The 13,939-nt window shown below is 45.3% G+C and overlaps 1 protein-coding gene across 2 annotated transcripts in view; it reads right to left on the reverse strand.

The window, feature by feature from the left end:
- LOC131923683 (aldehyde oxidase 3) overlaps nt 1-13,939 on the reverse strand; it is a 94,145-nt gene that overhangs the window by 77,514 nt on the left and 2,692 nt on the right. The window contains exons 3-6 of one of the 2 annotated variants that reach the window (XM_059278818.1): nt 10,207-10,303; nt 9,240-9,348; nt 6,337-6,463; nt 2,281-2,342 (exon numbers count right to left, since the gene is read on the reverse strand). In XM_059278818.1, the coding sequence (XP_059134801.1) occupies nt 2,281-2,342; nt 6,337-6,463; nt 9,240-9,348; nt 10,207-10,303 (395 nt within the window). Of the gene's footprint in view, nt 1-2,280; nt 2,343-5,032; nt 5,221-6,336; nt 6,464-9,239; nt 9,349-10,206; nt 10,304-13,939 lie in introns of those variants that run through there. The other variant, XM_059278816.1, reaches the window with a different exon arrangement.

Below are 13,939 nucleotides of genomic sequence, written 5' to 3' on the forward strand. Positions count from 1 at the left end.
TGATCTAGTGTGTGGTATTATGGTACAGGAATATAAAATGGACTCGGACACAGAGGTGGTGGAAGCGGTAAACTGTGTAGGTTGTGGTCTAGGTTAGGTTGAGCTAATAGTCTGTGCTCAGCACAAAGTTTTGTGTTTTGTGGACATGTTACGTTCTAATTCTTTTAATCATGATTCCACTTCACGGACAAGAAAACAAGGGCTTAGGAAAGTTATGTAATTTATCAAATTATGTAGCTAGAGAATTGTGGAATCAGAATTTGAGGCTATGCATTCTGATATGAAGTTAGTTTACGCTTGTTCAGCATAACTTTATGTTCTAATTATTAATAGTAACTACAATTTCCCGATTGTCTAGCCTAGTCTAGGCTTATGCCCATAGCTTCCCATGTATTAAAACCTTTAGTTTTCAATGAACCTCTCCTGAGAGAAGGTGGGAGGCAGGTTGTCCAAGGGAGGAGTGGGAGACATGGAGGACTGGAGCGTCTGAAATCAGAACAACATCCTCTGGGTTGTCACCAAGATGCAGGGATTCACTGACAACTCCTTCCTTTTGCTGAACCTCTGACCACTCCTGAATAGCCTTAGGATGGAGCCAATTGGCAGAGATCCTGTCATCAATAGGTTTAAATTTGCAGCCCACCAATCTGGCTCAGTGGGTGGACCAGCCTGGGGGTTAATAGGGCTAGAGATTGAGTGCTTTAAAAATGTTTTATTTATTTATTTTTGAGATGAGACAAGGTCTTACTTTGCAGCTTACACCATCCCTGAACTCACTATGTAGCCCAGACTGGTCTTGAATTTGCAATTATTCTGTCTTAGTCCACCTCCTGGGTGCTGGAATTGCAGATGTGTGCAACCGTACAGTTACAAGAACTTCAGGGGCTGTGAGATGGCTCACTGTATAGAGTCCTTTCTGAGTTCAAAACCCTGGAACTTGGGTAAGAGTAGAAAGAGAGAACCAAGGTCGGATGGTGGCACATACCTTTAATCTCAGCACTTGGGAAACAGAGCCAGGCAGATCTCTGTGAGTTCAAGACCAGTCTGGTCTACAGAGGGAGACCCAGCACAGGCACCAAAACTACACAGAGAAACCCTGTCTCGAAAAACCAAACAACAAACAATCAAAAACAAAAGAGAGAACCAACTTAACAAGTTGCTCTCTGACCTCCACATGCATGTGTTCACACACTGTATAAATTTAAAACATACAAAAAAAAAAAACTTTGAACCAGAGAATTTATGAGCCTTTGGGTCGGTGAAGCACCCTGTGCTAGGAACATGATAGACCTCAAACCACTGACTGGAAGCCCTTTCTGGCTGTTGCCTGCTGTACCAGTTCATCTAGCTATTCACCTGTTCCCTTTATAACAGATTTTAAAGTAACCCAGCAAGAATAAGCAGTGTTTCCTGACTTATGGCAAATTATTGAAGCTGAGGAGGTAAGGTCCTAGGAACTACTAATTTTTAGCTAGCGGATCAGAAATACCAAATGCCCAGTCTGGCATTTGATAAGATGAAATCAGTCTTGTGAGCCCTTAATTTGTAGAGTGTGACACTAAGTCTGAGTAGTTAGTGTCACACTACTAGGTTAAAGCACAGAGTGCCCTGTGAACATCTGGAGGGTTGGAAGACTGCCCAGTGTGGGAAGCCCTGCATGTCTGACATCAGGATTTCTCTAGGGGGCTGTGGGGAAGCATGTGGTGTCTACTTTGGAGAGGTCTGCAGATGGCGAGGGCAGAGGGAGTCCCAGATTGATGCTTTGTGGATGTTGCAGATCTCACATTCAATTGAGTCCACCTAACATGAATGATGGAGACGGCTTCTCCTCTCTTCCCCATCTCCCATCAGTATTAATCTCAGACGGAATCACAATCAGAGCAAAGAGGGGCATTCACTTGATGGAAACGCTTCACTTGGGCTATGTCTCAACCAAAAGTGCTGTGGAAGTGACAGTCTGAAAAACAGACTTTTATCAGTTTTTCTTCATCATGAAGCAAGATGTTAGAACGGTCTAATCCATTTTCACTAAGAATACGCCATTTCCAAACTTCACCTTCAGAAAAAGAGCTATTATGGTGCTACCTGTCTGTATTTCTGAAAAAAATACCCAGTTTCGCTTACTGAGATGGGCGAAAACAGAAAATCATTTTTCTTTAAAACACAGTATTGTACTTTCCTTGAAACCCATCTGGCGTGTGTGTCGGGGCGGTTAGGAAGGAGCCAGTGTGGGGGTGGGCATAACGGTGGCTCAGCAGCCATCAGTCATTTCACACTCACAGGGCTGAAACTTTTCATGCTCTCCACAATGGGTCTGTATCCAGTGCAGCGGCATAAATTACCTGGGGGAATGAAATACACGTTTTCAGCTCCAAGGCCATTTCTCTGGGCTTGCTGTAGCTCTCTCATTCATACCGACTCTCTCTCTCTCTTTATATTACCTCCCTTGCCAATCATTTAAAAGGAATCTTTCTAGATTTCACACATATTATTAGGAGTTACTCGGGACCTATTTACGGGGTACACTCTCAAGAGAGGTACAGAACAGAAACTGGGTGAAAGGAAAAGACAGAAAATACCACTGTAAGGGATACAACTCACATGCCAGAGATGTACACAGCTTGTGAATATTCACTGCTTAGATCCAGATCGTTTTTCAGGATACTTGTATAGAGTAAGTAAGCACAAGGTCTCATTACAGAAATGAGAACTTCTAGTATAACCAAGATATGCCGCCTTCTAGAGGGCGTTCCTCTAGATAAGACTTGAGTTCCTAAATCCAGGGTTCTTCCTTGTAACATGACCTATCACACCTGCAGGGGTTACTGGCTCTATTCGAACTGCCTTGTGGGATCTGGGACCCAGGAGCTGCTGTGGCGGGTGCAGCTGCTCCAGCCAGGCTTACTCTGTCAGTCATTGACCCAGCTGGAGAATCTCACATCTCCACCAGCATCCCACAATGGCAGCAGGATAACTTGTTAGCCAGAGAGCAGGGTGAAATTGCAGAGCCTTGCAAGTTCTTGAGGACCCAGTAGGTGGTGTTAATAATCTCATACTATCAGAGGGACTGATCCTGACACAGAGGGGTCATCTCACTTTGCCGGGTCTCTTTCGACCACTGGCTCTCACTGTTATCAGGTGAGATCATAGACTCTGAGACTATGATGGCATTTCTGTTCTGTTCTGCATTTTACACAACGTTTTCACAGACTCCTTCAAAACAACAATCAGCATCAGAAGTCCTTGTGATGCATTGTCCCCAAGGTTGAGGCCCACAGACAGGCACACTGCCTGCCACAGAGCAGGCAGTTGTTAATGCTTACAGAAGGACAAGGGACTGCACTACAAAGAGAGACGACTCGAAACATACATAATTTTTACTCAAATGTATGAGGTAAGTAGAGGAGTCTCTGTCATTTTCTAGAGAAAATAATAAGAAAAAACAGTCCTGTAAACAAATTCAGACAAGGCGATAAAGGTGTGGGGTCTACATCAATTACCCAGGTTCAAAAGCGGACTCTTGCCCTGGCTAGGTTTAAGATCTTGGGCAGTAACTTCACTATTTTGCACCTCAAGTTCCTCTTTTGCATAATTGACATGCAGTACTTCTCGTGGAATGATACAGTGTACAGAAAGTATTCCAGAAGTTAGCTGTTGTGGCAGTCTCTGGATGTAAGAGCACAGACTGAAGGCATACAGAGAATCACTTCAATTTTGGTGCAATGAGACTTTGGGGGTCTAGCAGGAACCTCTAAAGCCTGGAGAGATGAGACTCGATAAAACACATGGCAATATTACAGAATAAAAACTAACTAGGATCATCAAGTACGTATTTGAGTGGAAATCCAAGTTCTCCGAAGGAAGGGTATCGAGACCATTAGGATAACAACTTTAATGAGAGATGCAGGCCGTGGGCTCTGTAGCACATCACAGGCCACGCTGCTTCCTGCAGGCAATTGTCCTGATTTACTGTTCCCTTTCCTAACTTGCTATTTTAACCTGATTCTCTGATTCTTAGCTGCCTGTGACTTTTGAAATCTGCTTGTAGTCCCTCAGATTGCTGCAAAATGTCAAGACTCCTTTCCTGATGAACCCGGCTTCCCCTTTGACTCAAGGCTCTGCCTGAATATTTCCTTTCAGCAGCCCCTGCAGCCCTTAAGTGGAAACCCTTCATACCGCCAACACCTTCCTACTAGTTGGGGCGGCATCTGGCTGCTAGACGGGATGGACAACCCAGGTCGCCTGATCCAATTCAAGATATGGACAGAACCTTTTTTGGAGAAGCTGTAACAGAGGAAGCCACCACTGAGAAAGCATCCTTTAGTGACCCAAGTTTGGGAGGTTTCACCTCTGCTTAAAAGGGGGGTTGAGGGTAAAGGCTTTTTGAGGGTCATGAAAGTCAGAGAAACCAGTGTTGGGCAAAGCTGTCAAGCTAACCACAAAGGCTGTGATATGACAATGGTAGGTATTGGGGACAGGGTCTCTGAAGGTGAAGAGTGCTCGATGTTCTTCCGGGCAGTAGTTGTGAAGAGGCAATTTCAAAGAGTACGGCACAGTGACAGAGCCCCCCCGTACCTCCCCCATACTGGTCAGAAACCACAGATGGAAGCATTGGCACAGGGGCAGGGAAGCGCTCAGTTGTGGGCTTTAGAGGATGTAACTGGATGTGGCAAGAACTGAGGGAGGAGGGCTGTGATCAGGTTGCTTCCCGACCAGCCAAACCAGAAAGGAGAGAAGAAATGTTGAACGTCATAAGGCAAGGCAGAGAATGAATGGCGAAGCAGAGAGCAGTGTCAGGCTGACTGGACACGGGACTGAGACAGGTTGTGGAGAAACTACTATCATTGTCATCAACAACACATCAAAAAGAGAACAAACAGAACCAAGTGACATTAAGAGACATCCAAGAGAGGGCACAGCTGCCTCCTTCTTACAACTGCTCACGTTTCTCACAACGTTAAGAGATACCCAAGAGAAGGCACAGCTGTCTTGTTCTTAAAAATCACTCACATGTTTCTCACAACAGGAATACCTGGTAACTAAGCATTGGCTGGGCCTTCCTCCAAAAGCCTTGAAGTCCAAGATACATGGAGACTTTAAGAGAACTTGTAGCCTCTTTGAATTTGTTCAAGATGTCAGATGGATCAAGGGAATTACGTCTCATGGCAGGATGAGCTTGTGAAACTATGAGCGGCAATCTTTGTGAGACATAACAATAAGCCCACGTGGTTCTAGAACATTGGAGACAGTCAACCCTTGGCCTGCTTTTTATTTATTTTTTTAAAGATGGGTATTAGGTGAGGTTGACTCTACTCTTGGCCAGTTCTCTGGATCTGTTCTGACAGGGGTTATTTGTGACAGAGCCTAAAAACAGTGTTGTCTAAGAGGAGACGAGGGACTTACGAAAGCTAGCCTTCTCTTCTGGGATAAGAATTCTAGGGTGGATCTGCTTAATTCCACAAACATAGTGCGAGGAGATTTCCCAGGGCATTTGACAAGTTTGGGCTCCTCTGTAGCGAGGACAGAAAATGTCAGTGCATGCGACACAATTAAACAGCAGTTCAGTGTTAATGATGTGGATTAATTTTCTCACAAAGCTCTGCTTGACTTATTCTATTCAGTAGTTTGGACCATGACTTGCATAAGGACAGAAGGCAATGTTGATCAGATTTGCAAAAACAGAGAAATTAAAAAGGGTCTTGACAGAAGGATATGCGCATATGAGACTTGAGGAGAATAAAATTTTCCGAGAGGACAAGGGAGGAGAAATTACCTTTGAGGTTTCAAGGCATTTCAATGGCATGCATGTTTATGAGTCACCACATTTTCCTCCTTGATTTCTTAGCATCTGTGACTTCACGAGCATCAGTTTTACTCCAGGAAAAAGTGTGACAGCAGCCCCAGCCACAAACAAAAACAAGCCACAAGATCACTGCTCGTGTAGGCTAGCTCCAATCGCCTAATCGCAAGATCCCAGTGTCTTAATATTTCCAAACACCATCTCAATAGCATTGAATTTACATCAGTGATGCCCAGACAGTGACTATTTCAGTAAGCATACGGCATGCCAATATGTAACACACTAAAGTCCCTTAGATGATATGTTGCCAAGAATGTCATAGTTCCGTGGGGAATGTACTTGACTTTCTCCTGGTTGCCTCAGTCTTCCCTCCTGCTCAATGGGGATGAATACTTTTCAGCACTGATGATGTGTAGCTCATAAAGATCAGTGTATAGACCTGTGTCACATGCTTTGGCTTTCTGGGCATGGAGATGCTCCAGCATCCCTGCTATCTGCTGCCTCCTTATCCTACAATTTAAGAAGTCACCACTTACCGCCCAAGGTTTCCGTTAACTGTTCTGTGGAGGGTTCTGGATGGTTCCTCAGGAGAGCATAGATGCTCATCACCATGCCTGGAGTGCAGAACCCGCACTGGGTACCATGGCCTTTGGCAATCCTTTCCTAAAAATGAAGAGCAGGAATACTCCAGGCTGAGAATTTTAGTCCTCAGAAACGAAACAGGTGCAGCCCAGTTGCAGAGTGTAAGAGCCAAAGTCAACCTGTAAGCCCCACTTGCCCGAGGGCCAGGTAACTTCCTGGAATGCCGGGAGTTGTAGTTTTTGGAAAATAACAAAGCCACATGGGAAATACAGTATCCTTATGGTTTTGCCCTTAAGAAGCCCTATAACACGTGTCTCGTGGCCGTTCACTGGGAACCAGGGGTGGGCTGGCCAGAGTCCATCCTGGTCAGTATTTAATTAAAGTTTGCTTCCAAGATGGCTCAGAGTTGTGGAGCTGGTTTTTCTGTTGTGAGTCTCGGGACTAACAATAGGAACCACGAATGCTGCAATTGTTCATATTTACAAAGCCAGGGGAGGTTTTTTGGGGAAGGAACCATTGAAGTGTCTGGAAGGGGAGTTCTCCGTGTTAACCCAGTGCCTTCCATCAAGACCACTTTTATTTCAGTGCTCCCTCATTCTGCTACCACACAGGCAACCCTTCTACCCTCAGTCACACCAAATAATTTAAACTGGAGATTTGTTGTCAAGGACTACCTCCACGAAGGGAAATCTACTTTTTCTACCTCTTGCCTTTTGGGTTAACTTTAGTAATTTGCTGTGGATATCGCTCTCTATGCTGTGATTGTGTGTTGCTCTGATTGGTTAATAAATAAAATGCTGATTGGCCAGTAGCCAGGCAGGAAGTATAGGCGGGACAAGCAGAGAAGAGAATTCTGGGAAGAGCCAGACACAGAGGAAGCAAGATGTGACGGCAGAACTGAGAAAAGGTCCCAAGCCACATGGCTAAACATAAATAAGAATTATGGGTTAATTTAAGTGTAAGAGCTAGTCAATCAATAGTTAGCCTGAGCTAACGGCTGAGGAGTTTTAATTAGTATCAGCCTCTGTGTGTTTACTTGGGTCCAAGCGGCTGCAGGACTGGCAGGTGAGAGAGATTTGTCCTGACCATGGGCCAGGTGGGACACAGGAAAACTTCAGCTACAGTAATTACCTGAAATTTTATTCACATTTGGATAGTTTTACTAAGAAATATTTACTGCATGAATGGAAAGATTCTGTAAGTACTTGGCCTGGAGACTGATACACTCAGTTGTGTGCCTCTGATGGGAGGGGTTCCTTAGAGGCAGGAGGACAAGCAGGCCTGTGATTTGGTAGTCTGCCAACCATCTCTTGAAAAAGCAATGAACTCATTTGTGTGTGTGTGTGTGTGTGTGTGTGTGTGTGTGTGTGTGTGTACAGACGCATGTGTGTGTGGAGGATGGATGTTAATGGTAAGCGTCATCCTCGTTGTCTACCACTTTATTGTCTGGGTTAGTGTTTCTCACTGAAACCAGACCTCATGAATTCAACTAGAGCATTTGGCCCAGCAAGTCCCAGGAATCTTCCTGTCTCCACCTCCCTAGTGCTGGGACCGAAGGCAAATGCCATTGGACTCGGCTTTTTATATGAGTACTGGGGCTAGAACACAGGTCCTCGTGCTGTAGGCAGGCACTTTATTGGTTAAACCATCTTCCCAGCACCGCTGATAGTCTTTATGGAATGTATTTTTTGTGTGTGTGTGCCATGGAAAGGTATTTTTCAGGCTAAGGTAAAAATCCTTGTTCTGGAAGAGCTTATGACTTAATTTTGGGGCTACTTAGCACACACAACCTTCATAGGAGACTCTCACAGAATAAGTGCTAAGTGCGAATATGTAGGCCACAAAATTAGTTTTTCTGACTAGAATCAGCAGCATGGCTATTTACACAACCAAAGAGAGTACACATCCCAGTTTTTCTCATTTTCTTGTCTAAACCAAGATACATGGGAGTCGTCTCCTTTGTAGTCTTTGTGATAAAACCGAAGCATTCCCAGAAAGTGGTGGGGCCGCTGAGACTGTGAGACAATGGAAGGCATTCAGTCTACCAGCCACTTTCTCCAGGCCCTCCTCCCCACCCAGTCTACCGGCCACTTTCTCCAGGCTCTCCTCCCCACCCAGTCTACCGGCCACTTTCTCCAGGCTCCCCATCCAGTCTACTGGCCACTTTCTCCAGGCTCTCCTCCTCACTTTTACAGAAGCCAAATAAACTTCAAGTGGTGACAAAGAAAGCCTCGATAGGATTTTGAGGGATTCAGGGGAAAACGGTCTCTTTCTGTAAAGGGAACAGAGCCCTTCACTTACCATCTTTGTCCTCTAAAACCATGAGCCAAGGTCTGGACAACTAAAGAAGTCACCTAAACCTGTGTTCTGGTGCCATTTCTGTCACTATGACAACTACCTAACCCCAAGCAGCTTTTGGGGGACAAAAGATTATCTGGATTACAATTCCAGGTCACAGTCTATCAGTGAGTGAAGTCAAATCAGAACTTGATGGCAGGTCTACTTGCTAGTCCATGTAGCCTTGCCTCCGACCAGGGAACTCAATTCTAAACTGAAGAAGTGTGGTAAGAACTATGGAGGGTGCTGCTTGCTGGCTGCCAGGCAGGCACGTGCTTAGCCAGCTTTCCTATACAGAACCACCTGCCTAGGGAATGGGGCCGCCCACTGTGGGCCGGGCCTTCCTCCATCAATTCACAGTGGAGACCATCCCCTTCAGACACACCCACAGACTAACCTGATCTAGACGGCTCCTCAGTTGAGGTTCTCTTCCCAGACAACTCTAGTTTGTGTCAGGTTGAGGGTTAATGATAACTAGGACAACTTGTTAAACCTTAAACTTGTTAGAGCAAGCTCTTACCTGGACGGGGTGAATCCTGGTCTTGGTGCTTCCTATGCCTTCAACTGTGGTGACAGCAGCCCCATAGAGAGAGCAGACGGGAACCAGGCAGGCAGCAACAGAGAAATGACTTCAAAGTTCATGCAGCGACGTCAAAAAGAATTCACAGAAACAACAGTAGCATTGGAAAAAAACAAAAACAAAAAAAAAGACGCATTTACAGGATTATAATTACTTTGACAGGAAGATAATTGAGTGCATGTTAAAATTAAATCATCAAATAAATGATTTTGAATTTAACTATGTCTGCCTAAAAATAAATATTATAATTAAGACAGTCATTATCTCCTCCAAATTCTCTTGTTAAAAACAGGAGTTCAAATGGTCTTGCTGGATACGCCCATTTCATCCCTTCAGCTCTAAAAGCTAGTTAAACACGGAGCTGTTTCTCTTCTGAGTGGTATCAGTTGTGTGTGGTTTTAGAAAAAGCCTGAAAGGCTTGGGACGAAGTTAAGTGAGGTGACCTGTGAGGTGAGTCATGTAGTAGTTCCACCAGAGTCTCCGACCCATGAATACAAGTAAGTTTGCCTGGTCCCCTGGGCATGGGGAAAGAGTCACTTCACAGGTGGAGGGAAGCAGGCATTCACAGCTCTCTTGGGGTGCCACTTATTCGAAGGATCTTGGCTTCACAGACCAATGGACTTGGGGGGCTCATGATCTAATACTTACTAGTTCTATGGCCGTGGTGAGAAAATACAAATTCCCTCAGAACCCAAGTGTCCATAATTTGTAAAATACAGTGCCAGCGTTGCTAGGACTCGGGACTACTCTATGCCACATTCTTCAAATAGTAACTTATAAGTTGTGTATTTCAGTTCCAGCTCATGAAACTGAGGTTGTCTCAGATTCCTTTCTGGAGTGAAATACAGTCCACAGTGTGCCAGGAATAAATCCCACGGGGAGCCGGTCTGGGGTAGGGGAAAGGTACCTGATCTTTTTGGAGATGGGGTCATATCTTGAGACCATCACTGTGCAGGCCCCACAGCCACCTCCTCCACAGCCGTACTTTGTCCCTGTGAGTCGGACTGGAAGGGTTAGGGTTAAGGAAGAAAGAGGAACTGGAGCTTTCAATTCTTACCATAAAAAATTTCACAAATGGCAAGAATGGCATCAGGATGAGTATATACCCTTTCTTTTCCTGTTGCTATGATAAAAAACTCTGACAAAAAAAATAGTTTGTTCTGACTCACAGTTCAAGGTACAGTCCACTATGTGGGGTGGTCGGGGCACCAGAAACTGAAGAAGACACCGACGTTGCATCCACAGGCACGAAGCAGATCCTGAATGCAGGCAGGCGTCAGTATTCAGTTTGTTTCCTCCATTTTACAGTCCAGGATCCCCCCTGCCAGAGAACGGTCCCACCCATAATCAAAACAGGTCTTCCCATATCGACTCACAAGATAACCTTCCACAGGCATGCCCAGAGGACACCTCTCAGGTGATTCTAGATTCTGTCAGGGTGACAATGAACACTTACTGTCACAGTACAGGCCTTCCTGAAGTACCCCACTCATCTGAAAAATGATGGGTGCTCACTGTAAGTCAGTCAGAATGTGGCATCTCATGAGACAGCACTCGCTGCCAGGCAGGGAGGTAGTTAGACCCATGGACCTCCAGAACAGCAAGGGAGATCCCCCTCGCCTCCAGCACTCTGAAGTCCTGGTCCTTCCTATTTAGAAAGACTCCAACTTTGGTTTCACATCAGTGTTTTCCCTTTACTTACATGAAGTCAGGAGGGGAAGGCAACTGGAAAGCATCCCAACCCTGGAGGATGGAGCATCCTCAGTTAACTGCAACTGAAAAGCATCCCAATCCTGGAGGATGGAGCATCTCCAGTTACCTGGAGACTCCACAACACAACCTCTATTGGTCAAGGAAACAGAAAGGTAGGAAAGAAAAACTAAAACCAAAAACACAATAAAAGTTGGTGTGCTTGGCCTAAAAAGAGGGCAGAGAAGTTGAGAGTTACCTGACAGAAAGGTCTTTAAGCTTTCAGTTCGTTCTTGAGTTGACAGCAGGGAGGGCAGAGGGTTGTAACTCTTCGTAGACACAGGTGTTAGCTAGTTAGAAATCCGCAAGTTTCCCACAGTCCTTGAAGATGCTATGCAGGCTACTTGGGGACAACTGTCATCAGTATTTTTATTCAGCTATCTACAACACTATCGCTGACCAGGCAGGATGTATCCACTAGGACAGCAGTGGCTAGTCTGTTATTGGTGTAACCAACGACTCTGCTTAGATTTGAAGGGCCCACTGTCAAAAGCTTGTGACGGAGGAGGTCATCGGCTGAAGTAGGGAAGCAAATGTTGCTGTTTTATTAAATGGACTTGGTACACTTGTCAAACTGCCTTCTAAATAATTTTACTTATGCCCATAGATTAGTGCTGCTATCTGATTTCATCCAAAATGGTTCTTTTTTTTTTTTTTTCTTTTTCCAGTGGGCAGCAGCAACTGCAGAGACTCATAGTTGGTCAAAGTTATGAAAATACGTGACTGTTGGATGCTCAGCCATAGGTAGGAGATCTATATCACCCTCTCTAAGATTTAGGAAACATGGTGGAAGAGGCTGTCTTCTGGGTATGATATGGCCGTTGAACTCTTGAACTCAGAGAGCATCTGTGACCACCTGCCAGGACCTGCACAAGAGTGGTACCATCAATAGTCTATAATCGGGGCTGGGATGTCTCATGCAGCATCACACCTCTGAGGATTTATAGACAGTTAACGGTTGACAGGAGAGGAAGAGATGTTTTTTTTCTTCAGGGGCGAAGCCACTGGTTGAGGTCCATGTTCTGGTAGATAACCCGTACCCATGGTCCAGTAAGCAACCCTTGTGGAGCTCACTGAGTCATGGAAAAGAAAATATACATACGAAAGCAGTAGAGGAGGAAGCTGGGGAGAGGAAGGAGGTCATCAAGAGTGAGGGGCACGGGGCAGGGTAACGGGGTGACTCAAAGGACAGTATATGTGTACAAAAACATCACGGGAGGCCCATTATTACGTGTAGGGACACAATGCCGGTAAAAGCGACAACAGAAGAAATGAGCATGCTTCAGGGTCGTCAAGGAAGGATCGGGACCCAGTCACTACGGTCCTGCTGACACGGCAGTTCTTCAGGAAGGGGAAATGTCCCAATTGCCCCACCTTTATCGCCCTTAAGATTTAAAATACCGCGTGAGAAGAGAACTGGAGTGCGGGTGAAGGTCAGGCAGGTGGACGGAGCAGGCTTTTCCTGAATCCTGCGTGGGCTGCTGCTTCCTCCCGGGGCCTCTTTCTTCTTCACTTTGTTTATTTTCAGAACAGAGTCTCAGGTAACACGGGAGGTCTGATCCTTCTGCCTCTACCTCCTGAGCGCAGGGGTTATGGGCAGGTACTGCCACACCTGGTTTATGTGTGTGTGGTGCTGGGCCTGAACCCAAGGATTTGTGCATGGTAGGTATGTACCATACCAACTGAGCTCCATGCCCAGGCTAAGCCAGGCAAACATTTTATAGATATTTTTTTCATTTTCTCTTTAATTATTTTAACCTACTCTGTTATGTGATTTTTGGTAAATAAATAAATAAATCTGTATATCTGTATTGTAGCTCTGACCCCATGTGGAGACACGATTTTTATGAACTACCAGGGAGACTATATGATTATTATGTAGCTTTCTGATAAAGAGCAAAGACATATCTCCTTCAGTACTTACTCCAAATGGGCCTGTCAATCACCTGGACTGGGAAATGCTCCTCAAAAAACTGTCTGCTCCAGAGACACGAGGACGAGAATATAACAACCCACTTAAACACGCATATTGGCACAGTGGTCCTTTTGGCCACTTTCCACCCTCACCCTTGAAAGTACTTCCCTCTACACTGGTCCTTTTGGTCACTGACCACTCTCACTCCTGGGAGTGTCCTGTCAGCCTACAATACATTCGCCTGGCTTCTACATTGTGTTCTGTGTCTCCTGAATCACAGGACTGAGTAGTCAATGGGTAAAAACATCATATCTAGCTAGTTATGTGGGCGTGAAATTTTGAAGTGGAGAGAACACACACACAAAGGCACATGCTCACATACACACACATACACACACGTACATGCATGCACGTACACGTACACACATGAATGTATGCACACACGCACATATCCACACACATGCACACTTACACATACATGCATGCATACACACACACACACACACACACACACACACACACACGCATATAATACATATTATACACAGAGAAATTTTGAATAATATGGATTTATCTAGCCCTGCTTCCAAGGACGCAAAACTATTTTGAAAAACCTCCTAACTGGATAGTCTGCCTTCTAGAGGAGGATTTGACTGGTTCCCAAACTCTTATCTCTAGGTGACCACTGGTGCCTCATCCTATCTTGGTCTAGTTTAGAAACCTTCACACCTCTGCCTGTCCCCAGGCAACAAATGGGAACATCCAAGGAGAAATCCTGACAGACTTTAAGGCTGTTTGCTGTGAGCTTGTGACCAAATGAGGAGTGTGTGTGTGTGTGTGTGTGTGTGTGTGTGTGTGTGTGTGTGTTCACATGCACATGCAAGCATGCCTCGGTATGGATATCGAGGTCAGAGGAGAACGTCAGTTGTGAGCCCTCTACCTTGTCTTGAAACAGTGTCTTGACCCCAGGCTAGCC

This window comes from Peromyscus eremicus, chromosome 13, assembly GCF_949786415.1.
Source record: "Peromyscus eremicus chromosome 13, PerEre_H2_v1, whole genome shotgun sequence".
In the NCBI taxonomy this organism is placed as follows: domain Eukaryota; kingdom Metazoa; phylum Chordata; class Mammalia; order Rodentia; family Cricetidae; genus Peromyscus; species Peromyscus eremicus.